The sequence below is a fragment of the Pygocentrus nattereri genome, chromosome 17, assembly GCF_015220715.1.
Source record: "Pygocentrus nattereri isolate fPygNat1 chromosome 17, fPygNat1.pri, whole genome shotgun sequence".
In the NCBI taxonomy this organism is placed as follows: domain Eukaryota; kingdom Metazoa; phylum Chordata; class Actinopteri; order Characiformes; family Serrasalmidae; genus Pygocentrus; species Pygocentrus nattereri.
In genome coordinates this window covers 14,810,481-14,829,150 of record NC_051227.1, presented here as the reverse complement: position 1 = coordinate 14,829,150, position 18,670 = coordinate 14,810,481, and the positions used below count along the sequence as shown (strand labels likewise).

General features: G+C 40.1%; 1 protein-coding gene across 1 annotated transcript in view; it reads right to left on the bottom strand.

Moving 5' to 3' along the window:
• Nucleotides 1–418: 418 nt before the first annotated feature.
• espnlb (espin like b) overlaps nt 419–18,670 on the bottom strand; it is a 35,268-nt gene continuing 17,016 nt past the window's right edge. The window contains exons 6-10 of the mRNA XM_037546778.1: nt 11,104–11,232; nt 9,326–9,461; nt 5,664–5,782; nt 2,946–3,119; nt 419–1,885 (exon numbers count right to left, since the gene is read on the bottom strand). Of these exons, the coding sequence (XP_037402675.1) occupies nt 419–1,885; nt 2,946–3,119; nt 5,664–5,782; nt 9,326–9,461; nt 11,104–11,232 (2,025 nt within the window). The remainder of the gene's footprint in view (nt 1,886–2,945; nt 3,120–5,663; nt 5,783–9,325; nt 9,462–11,103; nt 11,233–18,670) is intronic.

The window sequence follows — 18,670 nt, the reverse complement described above, 5'->3', positions numbered from 1 at the left end:
AAGTCATAATTTCAATCCCACGCCTTACTAAGTCACGGCCATGACTTAGTTTTCTCATTCTCACGCCTTACTAATTTGTTGTTACACATCAGGATCTCATTCCCATGCCTTACTAATTTGTTGCCACACATAAGGCATGGCCATACATTGTTTTTATTTAAATGGGATGCACCAGCAAGGCTCTGTATAGCTCGGCTGGTACTTTATTACTAAATTACATTAAAAAAAAAACAATTGTGACTATTGACCAGACTGAGTTCCTGTACTGTAGTAGCACAAAAATATTGAAAAAATTCATGCAAAGCAAAAGGCAAGGCAAAACGATCTTGTTAGCATTCAGAGTCCCAATACAAACACACAGTTCAAAACCTTTTAAGATCTACTATGTTAATAACAGAACAACCAAACCCAAGGAGAACTAACGTTCAAAGTCAAACAACTCGGCTTCTTTTTCTTTCCAGAAGGCAAAACTGCGATCAATGTACTTACAAATTTCATCATTGTTGAAACATGAGAAGTCCATATTCCCACCCGCCCGGTGGACCATATCGTTCTGAGCTGCACGCTCAATGGCCTTGACCTCAGGCTCCTTCTGAGACTTTGGGGATGCAGCGTTCCTTTTTGTCCCAAAGAACTGTGCCTTGATGTCTTCAAATCCATCTTTCCAGTCCCGTTTGCCGGCTTCAATGTCTTTCAGCACAGCTTGGTGGAAATCTCTGACCGTTTCCCAGGGGAAGGCTCCAACATGGTCGAAAACCTCGAAGCACAGCAGGTGTCTCATTTTCCGTTCTTCAGCAGGCAGGTCCTGCTCCAGGATGTGGAAGTATCCCAGCATGAAGAGGTCAAGCGTCAAGCTGTCATAAGGCACAGGTGCGCCGTCCACTCGTGGCAGGAAGTGCTCTGGTGAGTAGGTGACCCGTTTCCTCTGGAGGCTCCGGATTTGGCGCAAGGGGACGCCCAAGGTAATGGCCCTCCAGTTGCGGATCATCTTGTCTATGGCCATCCTCTGTCTGTAAAGGTGATATAATGAGCCGTTTTTTGGCTGAGAAACTGGGTTTGTCACCGTGTGATTCTTCAGGCAGGTCTCTGCTGATTTTTGTGTGTCAATTTCCTGCCTCATTTTGGTTCGCATCGAAATTGCGTAGGCTGACTTCTTCCAGTGGCTCAAGAATAGGACAACGATCCGCTCTTTGCGCAAGCTGGTGGTCTCCATGACTTTAGCTGGTTCCTTGCCATTTGTGTGTTGGACCTTCATGTTGCAGTCACTGATGACACTGATGTCTCGGACAGCCACAGAATTGCTTGTCTGCTCTTTCGTTTTGGGCTTGGATGTATTGTTCAACATCCCTGAGAATGGGTAGATGTTCCCCATCTGACCTTCAAAGTTGGACCTTAGGTTTCTCACGGAAACACCTGACATCTGAATTTCCATTTCCACCTTTTCTCTCCTGCCCCTGATGGAGCTTTGTCTCTCCGGCTGCACGGAGAAGACTGAATCCAGTTCTTTGTTGGGGATTTTACAGATGCCATCCTCTGCTCCTGCAGTTCTCACTGTGAGGTTATTCAGAAGCAGACTCATGCTCTTCACAATGCCTGAAATACGGCTGCACCACACTGGAAGGGCCAGAGAGTCCGTTACATCTGGCTGCTGGTGAGTGTTGACGGTGATATTGACAATTGGAGCTGGGAGGATGGCCCTCAGCTCCTCAACTAGACGGGCTAACTCCAGTTCATAGGCCTGGCACTTCTTCTGAAGTGATACAGTCTCAATCTGACCTTCCAGGTACACCAAGTCATCCTCTGTTAGCAACTCGCCAAACGGGCCCAAAATAGCGTCATGGACCTTTGAGTATCTCCAGCCATCCATACATTTGTCACTGTTATCCTGGCAAGAATGAAACAATCATAAGAGACAATGATCACAGTGAGAAGAGAATCATTTTCCGATTTGATGAGAACTAAATTTGTGATGTTAGACAAACAGCAACTGATGAAACTGCTGGTAGTCACAGTGACACCCACACAGTGCATCTAACCATTGGAAGTTCTTTAGTAAAGACAATGGTTCTATATCAAACCATTTGCTTAAATGGTTCATGCTTAAATGGTTCATTGCATGGTAAAACTATTCTTCAGATTGATGGAGAATAGAATGTGCTGTATATGGCTCTTCATAGAACCTTCTTAGAAATGGTTCTATACGGCACCAAAAATTGTTCTGCTATTGTATAATAAAGTGGCCAGAGAGTGGACATACAAGATAGGTGTTTCTAATAAAGTAGCCAGAGAGTGGAAATAAAAGGCAGGTGTTTCTAGTAAAGTGGCCAGTTAGTGGAAGTAAAAGGTAGGTGTTTCTAATAAAGTGGCCAGTTAGTGGAAGTAAAAGGTAAGTGTTTCTAATGAAGTGGCCAGTGAGTGGAAGTACAAGATAGGTGTTTGTAATAAACTGGCCAGTGAGTGGAAGTACAAGGTAGGTGTTTGTAATAAACTGGCCAGTGAGTGGATATTAACTCCAGACTATCAAAAAGCAACCTAGGTATAATTATTATGTACTAAAAAACAGATTTCATGTTATTTTTATCAAAAACTAATCTGAATACAATCTGAATATGCCAGAAATCAGATTTGGGCTGGCAGTCTGAATACAGCCTAAGAGTTAAAACTTTAAAAAGGAGCATTTTAGAGTCCCTGATCAGCACCATTCACTGAGCCAGAGTCTCTTCCAAAGTTGAGGTATGGTTTATTAGGAGTCCCTCTCCTCCAAACCACTGAGCTGTGTTCTGACATGTACAGGGCTACAGTGTTCGACACCTTCCCAGCCTGGTAGCTGCGCGAGAGACTGAAAGTCTGCAGGGTTTCTCAGTGTATGTGGGGTGAGATTTGCTCCAGCTAACACTAAGAAGGATTTTACTCTGGGTAGGTGGAGGCTTGGAGATGAAGATTACCTTTTGCTTTTGGTCTTCATCGTCCTGTAGTCGTGCCTGAAGCTTGCGCACCATCACCTGCCTCTTCCACTCAGCAATAGGCTTCCCATGCTCATCGTGAGTAGGAACCAGAGAGTCAATGTCAGCAAGACTGGCCTCTTCCATCGGGATGACCATCAGTCCGTTTTCTCCTTTCTGCAGAAACAGAGCTGTATGTGCTGCTTTGATAGTAGAGCAGATTTCTAAAGTAGATTAATTGAATCAACTGCATTCACGCTTAAAAATGATGGTTCTCCAGGCGTTCTTTAGCAAAGAAAATGGTCCTATATTGAACCATGAACACTCAAAGAACCCTTTGCTTGCTTAAAGAGGCCTTTGCATTGTTAAATTGTTCTTCAGATCAATGGAGAATGTGTTTTTTATGGTTCTAAATAGAACCTTTTTGAAAACATTTTTTTCTGTCATAACAAGCCCGACATCATAACAAGAAAAGCTTTTTGGTGCTGTATAGAACCCTGTTTGAAAAGTACTATATAGAACCATCTACAGCACATTCTCCATCAGTCTAAAGGACCCTCATCATAAGGCTTGACATCATGACAATAGAAGAATCCTTTTCAAAAAGGTTCTATATAGAACCATCTAGATTCTCCATTAATCTGAAGGACCCTTTCAAAAGGTTCTTTGCATCGTTAAAGAGTTTTTCAGATTAAAGGAGAATGAGTTTTATGCAGTTCTTTTTTGAAACAGGTTCTATATAGCAAAACAAGGGTTCTTCTAATGTTAGAGGCTTGACATCATAACAATAGAAGAACCCTTTTCAAAGGTTTGATATAGAACCATCTAGATGGAACCCTTCTTAAAAAGGTTCTATATAGAACCATCTAGATGGAACCCTTTTGAAAAAAGTTCTATATAGGACCATCTAGATGGAACCCTTTTCAAAAAGGTTCTATATAGAACCATCTACAGCACATTCTCCATCAACCTAAAGCACCCTTTTCATTCTTTGCATTGTTACAGGGTTCTTCAGACTGATGGAGAATGTGTTTAATATGATTTTATGTGGTACCTTTTTGGAATCTTTCTATATCACACCAAAAAGGGTTCTTCTGTTGTTACAGGCTTGACATCTTAACAATAGAAGAAATGTTTGGTTCTATATAGAACCATTTACATTTATTAATTAAATTTACATTATTTATACAATGTCAAGTCTGTATAGAACAATCTACAGCGCCATCTTCATCAATCTGAAAGACCCTTTGAAAGGGTTCTTTGCATCATTAAAGGGTTCTTCAGATTGATGGAGAATGTGTTTCCTAAGATTATATATAGAACCATTTGTAAAAGGTTCTATGTAGCACCAAAAAGGATTCTTCTATTGTTACAGACTTGATATTGTCAATATAGAAGTACTTTTTTGATACTACACAGAACCCTTTTCTAAAAGGTTCTATATAGAACCATATAAAACACATTCTCGATCAATCTGAAGAAAGCTTTAATGATGCAAAGGACCATTTAATCATGCAAAGTGTTCATGGTTCCATAAAGGAACATTTTCTTTAGTAAAGAACCTCTGAAGAACCATCTTTAAGATTTACAAAAAACACAACTAAACCTCACACTTTACACTTCACTCCTCCATTTACGTGAAGTGCACCAAACGTGTTTTCATGAAAGACTTTCAGTGGTGGACAGTAACTGAGTAAATGTAATTAGTTTCTGTACTTAAGTATTTTTTTGTGTATTTGTACTGAAGTTTTTCCATTCTGGGCGACTTTTTACTTTCACTCCACTACATTTCAGAGTCTAATATCTGACTTTTCCTCCACTATATTTTGAGAAATCTGTCGTTCCTTTTTGTTTCTGTGTGTATAAAAACGTAACATGTCAAAACAAAAGAAGCGCAAAGCCAGAGCACCAATCAGGGCACAGCGGTCACTTTGTTTAGAGCTTGTTTTGACCTGTTGGTCATACTGACCCAGTGCAGCACACGAGCAGCAGCGTAAAATTTTGGGAGAGTCTGTTCAACATAAATGATGAACTAACCTAACTTTGTGTAAATAGAGCACAATATAGAAATATGTCCACATATGCAGTCGTGACTGACGCGGCTTTTTTCTGAATTTCTACAAACACCATTTCGTTTTATAGTAAATTAGTCTGGGCTGGTTTATGTTTATGAACAGACGCCTACAGATCAACATAGTAAAGGAGCTCATCTGTGATCCTGAGTTTAAAGCCAGTTTTTATTCAACTTAAACTTGGAACTATGTTGTAAATAAATCTGAAACTGAAACTTTGCTTGTGTGTAAAAGTGATTTCAGAGCCACTCGGTTCTCCCTGATGGAAACTGTTTACCTTCAGTGTTTTGTGTTTATGATCATTTTAATAGACGTCAGCGTCACTAATTAATGACGTTCTATTAAAAGACTGGTTTACCAAGAGAGACGCTGGAGGACTTTCACCTGAAATGAGTTCATGAAGCGAGTCTTGTTATAAAAATGATAACAGGACATCAGAGCCATGATTACTCTTTTAGTACTTTTACTTTTGATTCTTAAGTACATTTGAAGGTAAATACTTAAGTACTTTTACTCAAATGGAGGTCTAAAGGGAGGAACTTCTACTTTTACTGGAGTAATATTTTACCTATTTTAACTCAAGTACATGTTTTGTGTATGTCATCCACCATTGAAGACTTTTGTCCCAAAAGACAACAGACGCATTTACTGTGTTTCCAGTGAAGACGGCTGTCATTCCAGCATGTCTCCAAGACCTCATGGACCTCATCTGATACATCAACGCTTCCTTCTCCTCAGCAAGCTTTGCTGTGTTGAATGAAGACACAACTGCAGGAGCAAACGCAAGGAAGTTGAGTTCAGTTCACATTCAGAACGTCCGATACCGGGTTTCAGCTCAGATTCTGGAGGCCTGCAAATGTTTTATTCTTGCTCTGAAACATCCCAGTTAGTCAGGTTCGGCTGGAACAAGAGGCTAAAATGTGTCGTATTATTATTATGGCCCTGTGAAATTTGATAACCCAAGCATAAACAGAAAACAATCATGCTGCTTCTGCGCTGATGTTTTGTTAGAGTTACATGGTTCCAGGTGTGAATGGGGAGCAGGGCTGTTAAATTTTGTATTTTGGGTACAATTTGCTCATACTGGCCACTGGATATTCAACACGGCACCTCATGGCAAAGAAGTCTGAGGTTTGAGAAATAGAATTGTTCTCCACAAAGTTGGCATAGGCTATAAGAACATTGCTAACACCCTGAAACTGAGCTATAGCACAGTGGCCAAGGTCATACAGTGGTTTTCCAGGATAGCTTCCACTCGGGACAGGCCTCACCAGGGTCGACCATAGAAGTTGAGTCCACATGCTCAGTGTCATATCCAGAGGTTGGCTTCAAAAAATAGATGCATGAGTGCTGCTAGCATTGCTGCAGAGGTTGAAGAAATGGGAGGTCAGCCTGTCAGTGCTCAGACCATACACTGCACAATGCATCAACATGGTCTGCATGGCTATCATCCCAGAAGGAAGCCTCTTCTGAAGCTGACGCACAAGAAAGCCCACAAACAGTTTGCTGAAGACAAGCAGTCCAAGAATATGGTTTACTGGAACCATGTCCTGTGGTCTGACGAGACCAAGATAAACCCGTTTGGATCAGATGGTGTCCAGCATGTGTGAACTGAATAAGTGCTTCTGGCACTGGGGAGCTGCAGTTCATTGTGGGAAACATCATTTCCTCCAAGTACTGTGACATTCAGAAGCAGAGCATGATCTCCTCCCTTCGGAAACTGAGCCGCATGGCAGTTTTCCAACTTGATAACCACCCTAAACACACCTCCAAGATGACAGCTGCCTTGCTGAAGGTAAAGGTGATGGACTGGCCAAGTATGTCTCCAGACCTTAACCCTATTGAGCACCTGTGGGGCATCATCAAGCAGAAGGAGGAGGAGCGCAAGGTGTATTGAGTTCTTTTCAGAGGACAGTAAATCTGTACTGCTATACAGGCTGTACACTGACTACTTTCATTTATATCCAAGTTTCATTTCTATAGTGTCGTCCCATGAAAAGATATAATAAAATATTTGCAGATATGTGAGGGATGTACTCACTTTTGTGAGATACTGTGTATGGATAAAAAGAACTGAACATACACTATATAGACAAAAAAACGTGTGGACACCCATCCTAATTATTGACTTCAGGTGTTTCAGCCACATCCACTGCTAACAGGTGGATGAAACTAAGAATTTAGCCTTGCAGTCTCCATGGACAAACACTGGCAGAAGGATAAAACAAGGCACGGTCATAAGATGCCACCTTTGTCATAAGTCAGTGTGTGAACTTTCTGGCCTGCTAGATCTGCCCCAGACAACTGTAAGTGCTATTAATGTGAAATAGAAGCATTTAGGAGCAACAACAGCTCAGCCACGAAGCAGTAGACCACACAAACCCACGGAGCGGGGCTGCCAAGTGTTGAACCACACAGTGCCTATCCTCTGTTGAGTCACTCACTAATGCGTTTCAAATGGCCTCTGAAAGCAACATCAGCAAAAGAACAGTGTACCAGGAGTTTCTCTAAATGGGTTTCCATGGCCGAGCAGGGGGTGGGGGGGTGGAGTGATGTAAAACACTACTGGACTCTGGAGCATTGGAAACGCAATCTCTGGAGTGATGAATCAGACTTCTCTATCTGGCAGTCTGATGGGTTTGGGGTCTGGGTTTGGAGGGGAACGGTAACATTCTCCAACAGAGGATAACATTACCAGCCTGACTGCACTGTGCCAGCTGTAAAGTTTGGTGGAGGAGGGATGATTATATGGGGTTGTTTTTCAGGGGGTGCTCTAGAACCTTTAGTTCCAGTGAAGGGAAATCTCAATACTTCAGCACCAAGACATTTTGGACAACTGTACCCTTTCAATTTTGCGGGAACAATTTGGGGAAGAATCTTTTCTGTTCCAGCATGACTGAGCCCCAGTGCACAAAGCAGCTCCATAAAGACATGGATGAGTGAGTTTGGTGTGGAAGAACTTAACTGGCCCTTACAGAGTCATGACCTCAACAACATTGAACTATTTTGGGATGAACTAGAATGGAGACTGCGAGCCAGACCCTCTCGTCCAACATCAGTGTCTGACCTCACGAATGCTTTTCTGGATGAACAAGCAAAACTCCCAGTAGACCAGTGGTCGCAACCAAAATGTTAAGACGATACATTTTGTCCTTCCAACAAAAATCAAACCACCCTGGGAGCCACAACATTTTACCATCTTGGCTGTAAATGTGTCTCAGTGTGTGCTAAAGTCCAAGTATAGGCTAAAAAATATAATAGCCTATAAAGAAAAGTGCAGACTTACTTTGCTTCAGCTCAACTATAGCCTCTTTTCTCACATCTCTGGCAAGAAACATTTCCGTAAAAGAAGAACAGTTTCTTATAAACTGTCTCTCAACATTTGATTGTTTACGAGGTTAAAGTCACTTCTCATTCACCAGCTTCATGTTAAAATTTTCCTGTTCCACCTTAAAAGGGACCTGAGGCACCAGAATGTAACTGCTGCACCATTTAAGGTGAATCGGGAAAATTCAAAGAAGAGGCTGTTGAACGAGAAAATTCAGCTTCATGACTTTTTAGCCTTTGTCAGTTTCTCATTGCAGATTAAACATATCAGGAAACCAGCTGGAGTGACTATAAACGCAAATAAGTCCAATAACCTCTAAATTATCAATGTTCGTCTTAAATCTCTCTCTTTGCCTCATCATTAGCTACTAGGTAGGTGAGATTGTTGCCTGCATTGTGATGGTGACCAGCAGTCTTTTAACCTTCAGGGTTAAAGGGTGAAACTCCAGTGTTTAAGACCATTTATTGTTAAACTGTGTTGAATGATCAGCAGAGCTTTATTTTACTGTAAAGGAGGATTATTTTATTTTTAAATAAAGCCACAACAAGGCAGTAAAAGAGCCACACATTGCTGACCCCTGCACTAGACGCAGTGAAGTAATCTGTTAAAAAGCCAAGCCTTAACAATGTTAACATATTACTCCAAACTTCATTTAAAAAATGGCTGTCCATTATATGGGCCAACTAATGAGGGGAGCCAGTTCACATCTAATGAATAATAATAAATTAAATAAATAAAACTGATAGATAACTGATTGATAGAATATTTTGATCCACTGTAGATGCCAAATATCTATTAAATTCAACTGAACTTCTAAACCCTAAACTTAAACCTTACACTCACTCTGAACTTAACATTAATCCTCAACCTTAAATTCAAGGACTAAGACTATTTAACTCCTTCACTAGCGTTAACTATTACTCATGTAATTAATCCTGTGAATTCCTGAGAATATGAAATAATCAGATCCTGCTGAAGGTCACCTGCAGAGGCCACCTGCACGTGTTGAATGGAGTTGGCTCCAGTTCTGGCGGAGGCCAGAGAGGAAATGAGTGTAGGAGTGGAGGAGTCAGGGCATGCTGGAGAGAGACGAGGCTGCGGAGGCACCTCCTTCACCGGCTGCTGGGAACAAACCACAAATACAGGGATTAAGGAAATGAACTGATGAAAAATCAGTTTTCTGCTTATCCCAAATGTTGTCAATCAGCCAAGACAAGTTAGACAAAGTTTGCTTCTTTAGGTCAACGCTGGAGCCACGGGGCTAATCAACCTAACTAACCTGAAGTCAGTAGTCACCCAAATCTTTTCTTTAAATGCATCAAAATGTCAGACGTTTCGGTTGACCGACTACATCTGCAGTCGGATGAAAATTGTGTGAATTTGACTTTTTGCCAAACTGTTCCTTTAAGAACATGTTGCTTGTACAGATTTGCGGTGTTAAGACCGGTTAACCTTTAAGTATTTGAATTGTGGACTACAAAGTGTTTTTATGCTTATATGATTTAATTTAATCATTAAACAGAGAGATTCACTCAAAACAAGCCCCGAATATTCTGCTGTAACTCCCGTTAGGATGAAACAATCTGAACCCAAAAATATGCGACATACTTTGACGTGTGTGTAATCGATTGCATTAAATGCGGTGCTGGAAATGATCTGTTTTCTGTCAGACACATGAAGAGGTACAGGGGTATGCACCGAACGTCACGACGGCTGTCAGGCGCCTACCTCAGCACTTCGACGCAGGGGCATCATGGCTTGTTCGAAGCTCCATATAATGAGAAGCTCATTGCACCTTGTTTGGTTCAGATTGCCTTGTCCTACAGAGAGTTATTATAGAATATTTGGGACCTCTTTCGAGTGAATTAGCTTCTGTTCAAAAATATGTACATACAGGCTTAGATTTATGAATAATTGCTACATGTCATTTCACTTACCTTTACACTTCTACACTACAACTGTAAAGTGACTATCTAATCTAATCCATCCATCACTGCTTCGTGGGCTGGGTGTCTGTGTGATGCACCATAGTTGTGGAGTACTTTGCATACTTTGTTAGCCCCGTATTACCCTGTTCTTCAGCAGTCAGGACCCCCATGGACCCTCACAGAGCAGGTACTATTTGGGTGGTGGATCATTCTCAGCACTGCTGTAACACTGACGTGGTGGTGGTGTGTTAGTGTGTGTTGTGCTGGTACGGGTGGATCAGACACAGCAGTGCTGCTGGATACTTTCCCCACAGCTAAAGTGGGGAAAAGCTTTCCGGGCTAGCTAAGTGACTCTATACACTGTTCTGCATGTTGTGTGTGTGTTTGTGTGGTTTTATTTATTGTTGCTTATGTATTTTGTTATTTTCTGATCTCTTTGGAAAGTGTCATTGGGTTTGAGAAAGGTGCTATAAATTAAACTTAAATTAAACTTAAATAAAACTAAATTTAACTTATTATTATTATTATTGTTATTATTACTATTATTATTATTATTATTATTGTTATTAAAATCCACCAAGTACTAAGATCATCTTAGCTAGTGGTTCTCAATCCTACACTTGGAGATCCAGTTTACTACATTGTTTCTACTCCAGTTGCCTCAGTCAGCTTGTGAAGGGTCTGAATTTAATCAGGTGCGTTAGAGCAGAAAAAAATATAAACTATGCAGAGAAGAGGCTTCTCCGACCACTGGGATTAGGAATGATTGCTCTTAGCATCGAAAGTGATGCTTGATCTACTGCAAATATGAGTTTGAGCCTTGTATTTGTTACCTTGCTGCCCTCCATCCCAGGTCTGGGGCTTTGGTCACTGGACCGGTGTGTGATGTCTAGGAACGGGGTCCTTTCCTCTTCTATGAGAATAACCTCTGAGGAGAGGTGACCGTCCACTAACTCCGGAAGCTAAGAAACACAACATCATGAAGAGTCAATAAGGTTATTGGGACTTTTAATGTCAAGTGATCATAATCTAGGACAATAAAAGTCTACGAGGAAGACCACTGCAGACCCTTCTGACCCGGGTCATCATCTACTTCAGAAAACACCCTCTGCTAAACAATCAGCCTGCCACTCAAGAAGATTCTTCTTACACTCAGTAGCAACCACAAACCAGCTCTGAACAGGATTCATCGTCCAGACCTTTCACAGGACTCAAGACTCATACCCCTGTATCTTCTGCACATCCTGTACAGTGTATTTGCCATGTGATACTCATATAACATTATGACCACCTCCTCATTTCTATGTTCATTGTCCATTTTATCAGCTCCACTTACTGTATAGCTGCACTTTGTAGTTCTACAGTTACAGACTGTAGTCCATCTGTTCCTCTGATACTTGTTAGCCTCCTTTTACCCTGTTCTTCAGTGGTCAGGACCCCCATGGACCCTCACAGAGCAGGTACTATTTGGGTGGTGGATCATTCTCAGCACTATATTCTTAACACTGAAGTGGTGGTGGTGTGTTAATGTTTGTTGTGCTGGTCTGAGTGGATCAGTGCTGCTGGAGTTTATAAACACCTCAATGTTGCTGCTGGACTGAGACTGAAATACCCAGCCAACAGCGTCCTGTGACCACTGATGAAGGACTAGAGGACGACCAACATAAACTGTGCAGCAGCAGATGAGCTATCGTCTCTGACTTTACATGGTCTACTACAGGGTAGACCAACAACGCAGGTGCATCTAAGAGTGGACAGTGAGTGGACACAGTGTTTAAAAACTCCAGCAGCACTGCTGTGTCTGACCCACTCATACCAGCAGAACACACACTAACAAACCACCACCACGTCAGTGTCACTGCAGTGCTGAGAATGATCCAGCACCCAAAAATTACCTGCTCTGTGAGGGTCCATGGTGGTCCTGGCCCTTGAAGAACAGGGTAAAAGGATAACCACTACATACAATTGTGATGAGCAGAAAAGCCTCTCAGAATGCTCCAATATGTCGAACCTCAAGGTGGATGAACTACTACAGTAGATGACCATGCCGAGTTCCACTTCTGCCAGCCAAGAGCAGAAAGCTGAAGCTGCAGTGAGCACAGGCTCACCAAAACTGGACAGATGAAGACTGGAAAACTTAGCCTGGTCTAATGAATCTGAATTTCAAGGTAAAAAGATGGTAGGATCACAATTTGGCACCAAGAGCATGAACCGATGGTCCCAACCTGCCTTGTGTCAACAGTCCAGGCTGGCGGAGGTGGTGTAATGGTTTGTGGAGCGTTTATTGCTTTTTTATTAAGACCAATTATCACTTGAATGCACCAGCCTATTTGAATATTGTTGCTGACCATGTTAATCCCTTCATGGCCACAATTTACCATCTTCTAAAGAAAGAAAAGTCCCAAAGTCTAACATACGGATCCTGTAAGATCAAAATTGGTGCTGTGGGAGCCAAAGCCATTCCACTAGACCAGGGGTTGTAACCCAAATGTTAAGAGCCAGTTCGTCCTTCCAATAAAAATCAAACCACTTGGGAGCCACAATATTTTACCATCTTGGCTGTAAATGTATCTCAGTGTGTGTCAGCTCAGCTATAGCCTCTTTTCTCACATCTCCAGCAGGAAACCTTTCCGAAAAAGTAGAAAAGTATTTTGCAAATGTTTGATTGTTTACAAGGTTGAAGTCGCTTCTCATTCGCCAGCTTCATGTTCAAATTTTCTCGTAACACCTTAAATGGTACCTAATGTGCAAGAATATAATGGTTACACCATTTAAGGTGTAACTGGACAATTCAAGTTGGCAAGTAAGAAACTGACTTCAGCTTCGTGACATTTTAGTGTTTGACAGTTTCTGGTTGCAGATTAAATGTATCAGGAAACCAGCTGGAGTGATTATAAACACAAATAAGTCCATAATAAGTCTATAATATGATCAATGTTCATCTTTAATCTCTCTCTTTGCCTCATCGTTAGCTACTAGCTAGGTGTGATTCTACCTTAACTCCAGCGTTTAAGAGCATTTATTGATAAAACTGTGTTGAATGATCACACACACACACACACACACACACACACACACACACACACACACACACACACACACACACACACACACACACATCTCCTAAGCCACTTCTCCTTCTGGGTCACGGGGGGTGCTGGAGCTTATCCCAGCGATCATCAAGCAGAAGGCAGGATACACCCTGGACAGGTCACCAGTCCATTGCAGGGCAGACAGACATACACATTCACTCACACCTAGGGGCAATCTAGCATGTCCAATAGGCCTGATTGTATGTCTTTGGACTGTGGAGGAAAACTGGAGAACCCGGAGTAAACCCGCACATACACGGGGAGAACATGCAAACTCCACACAGAGAGGACACTGGTCACCCACCCGGAGAATCAAACCCAGGCCCTACTTGCTGTGAGGGACAGCACTAAATAAACAAGTAACTCTGCTGCGGAGCTACAACATGTGGCTCCGGAGCCATGTTGTGGACCCTTGCACTAGACGCAGTGAAGTAATCTGTTAAAAGCCGAGCCTCTCGGGGGAAGATAAGACGTGAGAAAAGTGAAATGTGAGAGCAAAGTGTTTAGTATAGTACACCCCCCACTTAGCCCACTAGACAAAGGCAGCCTATAGAGCTCTGTCACTGAATAGGATGAATCAGGTTACCTGTACCTGATGCTGCAGTGATTCAGGGCCTTTAATGCTATTCGCTGGTTTAAACTCCACACGACTCCGTCACAGATACACATCCTCTCATCCCACACATAATCAGGGAATCGTACACTCATGATCAGCTTTAACATCCACACTTACGTAACCCACTGTCGCGCTATTGTAATGGACTTTACTTCAGAAAAAAAAATAGTTAAAAAGGTGTGTAAACAGTCCCACATGGAGTAAAATACATGGACATGTCATTTTTATATATTCATCCATACGTTCATTGAAATCATTTTCAATACATTGCAATTCATGCCAAAAAATTCCAAACACTAAGCTGTATTTCAGAATATATAGCTATATTAGCCAAATATATTTTAAAATACATTGCATTTGCTTATCTGAATAGTAACTTTGCTTTAATTTGACTAAAAAAAGTAACTGTATATTAAACAGAAATATTAAAAAACATTAAATAAATGGCCATTTTCATACACTGCATATACATATATTTTTGATAAACATTTGAAATATGTTTTTTTCCATCTGGGATTGCAGGTCCTACTTTTACTGCTGTTAAGAAAGTACTCATGAAGAAAATAAACCTGCACTTTCGGTCTTTCTCCACATTCTTTGCTTAAATAACATACTATGAATATTGCTTTTACACATTTTCCCTCAATTCCTAATTTGGTGTATAGAGAATAAAATGCCAGACACTCTGACTGACGATGCTCAACATTATGTAATCATGCCAAACAGACTGTAACAGACAGAGCAATACAACAATGAAAAATGCATATTTTCCAATCAAAACCTATTCAACAAACTGCTTGTGATGCTAGAGGGACTGTAGACCAATTTACAGCACAAAACTAGTTTAATATGACATAACATATCATAACCTTCAAAAGGTGACATTTCCAGCATATTTATTATCATAAACATGCTGTACCCACAAATACGGTACAGGTACCACAATGCAAAAAATTATCTTAGCAAGTGTAAAAATCTTAAATGTAGTCAATAAATCTACTTTTTCTCATTATGAGACTCTTGTAAGAATATTGTGAGATTACTGAACTTATTTCTAATCATTTTTACTTGTTTTTAAGCAGTTTTATCCTATTAAAATGTCTGATTTCACTGGCAGATCACGTTTCTTGGTTTAATCATTATTTCTTGAAATGAGCAAAATTATCTTCATTATTTCTCCAAACAAGTGAACTAATCTGCTGATGGAATCAGACACTTTCACCAGATAAAATCACTTAAAACAAGTAAAAATGTACAGAAACAGGTGGAATAATCTTAGAATGTTCTTACAGCAGCCTCGTAATGAGGGATATTAGATTTATTGACTATTTTTAAGAGGTTTTTACTTGTTAATATGTTATTTTTGTAGTTTAAAAAATACATTCAGGGTAGTTTTATTTGCGTAGTGGTTTCTCCTATGGTCATTGTTCCAGAGCAGCTAGTCCAGAAATGCAGTCCCTAATGACTGCTGCTGAGAGAAACCAAGATACTAGAAGAGAGCCCATAACCAGATACCTTAACATGAAACCGGACACATGCGAGAACCACAATTCCCAAACATGGTTGTCACAATCATTTCCGATATTAAAAGTATTTCAAATATGCATTATCATCAGGCAAACTGCCAACTAATCGTTGCTGATTCACTGAGAAAGCAAATGTAGATATTTTAGAACCAAATAAACAAGATTAACTGAGTTATGGTGAAAGCGCTATTATATATTTTAAAAAAGAAATCAAGGCCATGTTTAGAGACAGCAATCTGAAATAGCTTACAGTGTGCAGTAGTGCCAGTCCGGGTGAAGCTCCTGACCAGTGAAGAGCGGAGCTGCAGAGTTACACTCACCTGGCAGTCAATCTATGGCCAAGCGCTTCAGCATCTCCGCCATATGAACGATTCACTGAGACGGGAGGTCTTCTACTGAGGTGTTATTAAATAATTGAGTGGTGGGGTTGAGTGTCCAGTCATGACTCAAAATCGGAAGGGGTCTGATGACCATGTGCATGTGCTGTACTGTACGTACACAACAGCAGCCCTAAGGTAGGCGCGGAAGGGGTCGGGGGGGTTGGACATTACGTAACCAATGGTGACTCAACGTGACTGAACATCACTGTTCAGTGCATCACAGTCAGTTTTATCTAATGTCTTGTGATCTGACCAGATATAATAGCAGATTATTTACAACAAGGCAACAAGAGACATGCACCTATGACCAATTACAAAATTTCAAATTTCACACTGCAAAAAAGTACATTTTACACTCTTATCAAGTGTAAACTTCTTAAATGTAGTGAATGAATACTATTTCTCATTATGAGGTCATTGTAAGAATATTGTGATGTTATTGAACTTATTTCTAGACATTACACGATATATGATGATGAGCTTAATATGACATAACATGTCATAACCTTCAAAAAGGGATATTTCCCACAAATACTGTACAGGTACCACACTGCAAAAAATTATCTTAGCAAGTGTAAAGATCTTAAAAGTAGTCAGTATATCTAATATTTCTCATTATGAGACTGTTGTAAGAATATTGTGAGATTACTTGAACTTATTTCTAGACATTTTTACTTGTTTTTAAGCAGTTTTATCTTATAAAAGTGTCTGATTTCATTGGCAGATCATGTTCCTTGTTTTAATCATTATTTCTTGAAATGAGCAAAATTATCTTCATTATTTCTCCAAACAAGTGAACTAATCTGCCAATGGAATCAGACACTTTCACCAGATAAAATCACTTAAAAAAAGTAAAAATGTACAGAAACAGGTGGAATAATCTCAGGATGTTCTTACAGAAGCCTCATAATGAGGGATATTAGATTTATTGACTATTTTTAAGATGTTTTCACTAATAATAACAATGCTTAAAAGAAGTAACATGATCTGCAAATGAAATCAAACACTTTTATAAGATAAAACTGCTTAAAACCAAGTAAAAATGTCTAGAAATAAGTTTAAAAATCTCATAATATTCTTACAACAGACTCATAATGAGAAACAGTAAATATATTGACTACATTTAAGATGTTTACACACAAAACATGATTTTTTGCAGTGTGGTTTTTAGTTTTGGTTTTCGGTCCACTGTGCGCTGAATTCAGCCAAGAATTTTCAGTTTGGTGTATCACTAGCTTACATGCATTCACACTCTCTATATAAAAGGGTGTCAGGCAACCCAAACGTCATGTGGTGACGAGTGGTTTAACTAGTTTTATAGACATATAGTCAAATTACAGCAAAATTACTATTCAGATAAGCAAATGCAAGTTTGCCATGTATATGCAAACACTGCACCATAATGTATAGCATCAAACATTACACCTCCCTCTAAGGTGTCTCATTAATGACTAACTCTAACTGACTTTCTATAGTGGTTCTGCAAATTTAAATAAGTATCACTTCACTGCTGTAGCTCTCCCTGCTGACTGTGCTTTAACCACGGGTCACAGTGGGGTCAGCGGCCATCTGTTACATGGTTAAATGACCGGTGCTGGAAAAATAACTGAAACCCTTTACATTAGAACTAATTACATGACAGTGGACTTTCAAAGTTCAAATCTATTTTTAAATTACCTACAAATACAATATTATACTGCACTAATGCACTAATGCAATAATGTTTCATGTGCATTATATACATTATATATAAATATTTAATGAGTAAGAAAGTTTCCACTGCTCTGTGGTTTCTGACATCAACAAGCCATCAAAACGTTTAAAAGCAGCTAAAATTCAAGACATCTCTGTCTTTCTCATTTTACTATCCTTTACATTGTGTGTAAATTTAAAGACGGATGGACCAAAAGAAGCGGCCAATACACACTATATTTCAAAAGTATTTGCTTGTCTTTCTTCACTCGCATATGAACTTGAATGACATCCCATTCTTAAGCCACATGGTTTAATATGATGTTGGCCCACCCTTTACAGTTATAACAGCTTCAACTCTTCTGGGAAGGCTTTCCACAAGGGTTGGGAGTGTGTTTATGGGAATTTGTGGCTGAGTTGCTGTCGTTCCCAATCACTTCCACTTTGTTATAATCCCACTGACAGTTGACTGTGGAATATTTAGTAGTGAGGAAATTTCACGTCATGGTACCACGCTGGAATTCACTGAGCTCCTGAGAGCGACCCATTCTTTCACTAATGTCTGTAGAAGCCGTCTGCAGGCCTAGAGGCTTGGTTTTATACACCTGTGGCCATGGAAGTGATTGGAGTACCTGAATTCAATGACTTGGATGGGTAAGTGAATACTTTTGGATGTACAAGGTCCAACAACAAAGTATTTACAGAGTATTTAAGAAGGAACAGGAAGAAAGCTCATATATTTGGGGGAAAATAAGACAATAATAATTTGATAATACTATAAAGGGCTGCTTACAGTTTTCACAGTTACTATGCTGGTTATTGTTGTTTGCAGGTTCTATTTAATTGGTCTAAAAATGATCCTTATTATGATCTGTGCAGTTGCTCAGAGTTGTAGAGTTCAGTGTTCTTAAAAGAATTTATTGCTAATATTTATAACTCTATGCAAACATTTGAAGACACCTGGGCAAGTTCCACATTTTGTATATTTTCTAAGTGAAAATAAGTGAATACTTTCTTTACAAACTTGAATATTTCTGCAAATTTTTGTGCACAATTTCTATGTAGATGCTAATATAGGTCACATTTTACATTTA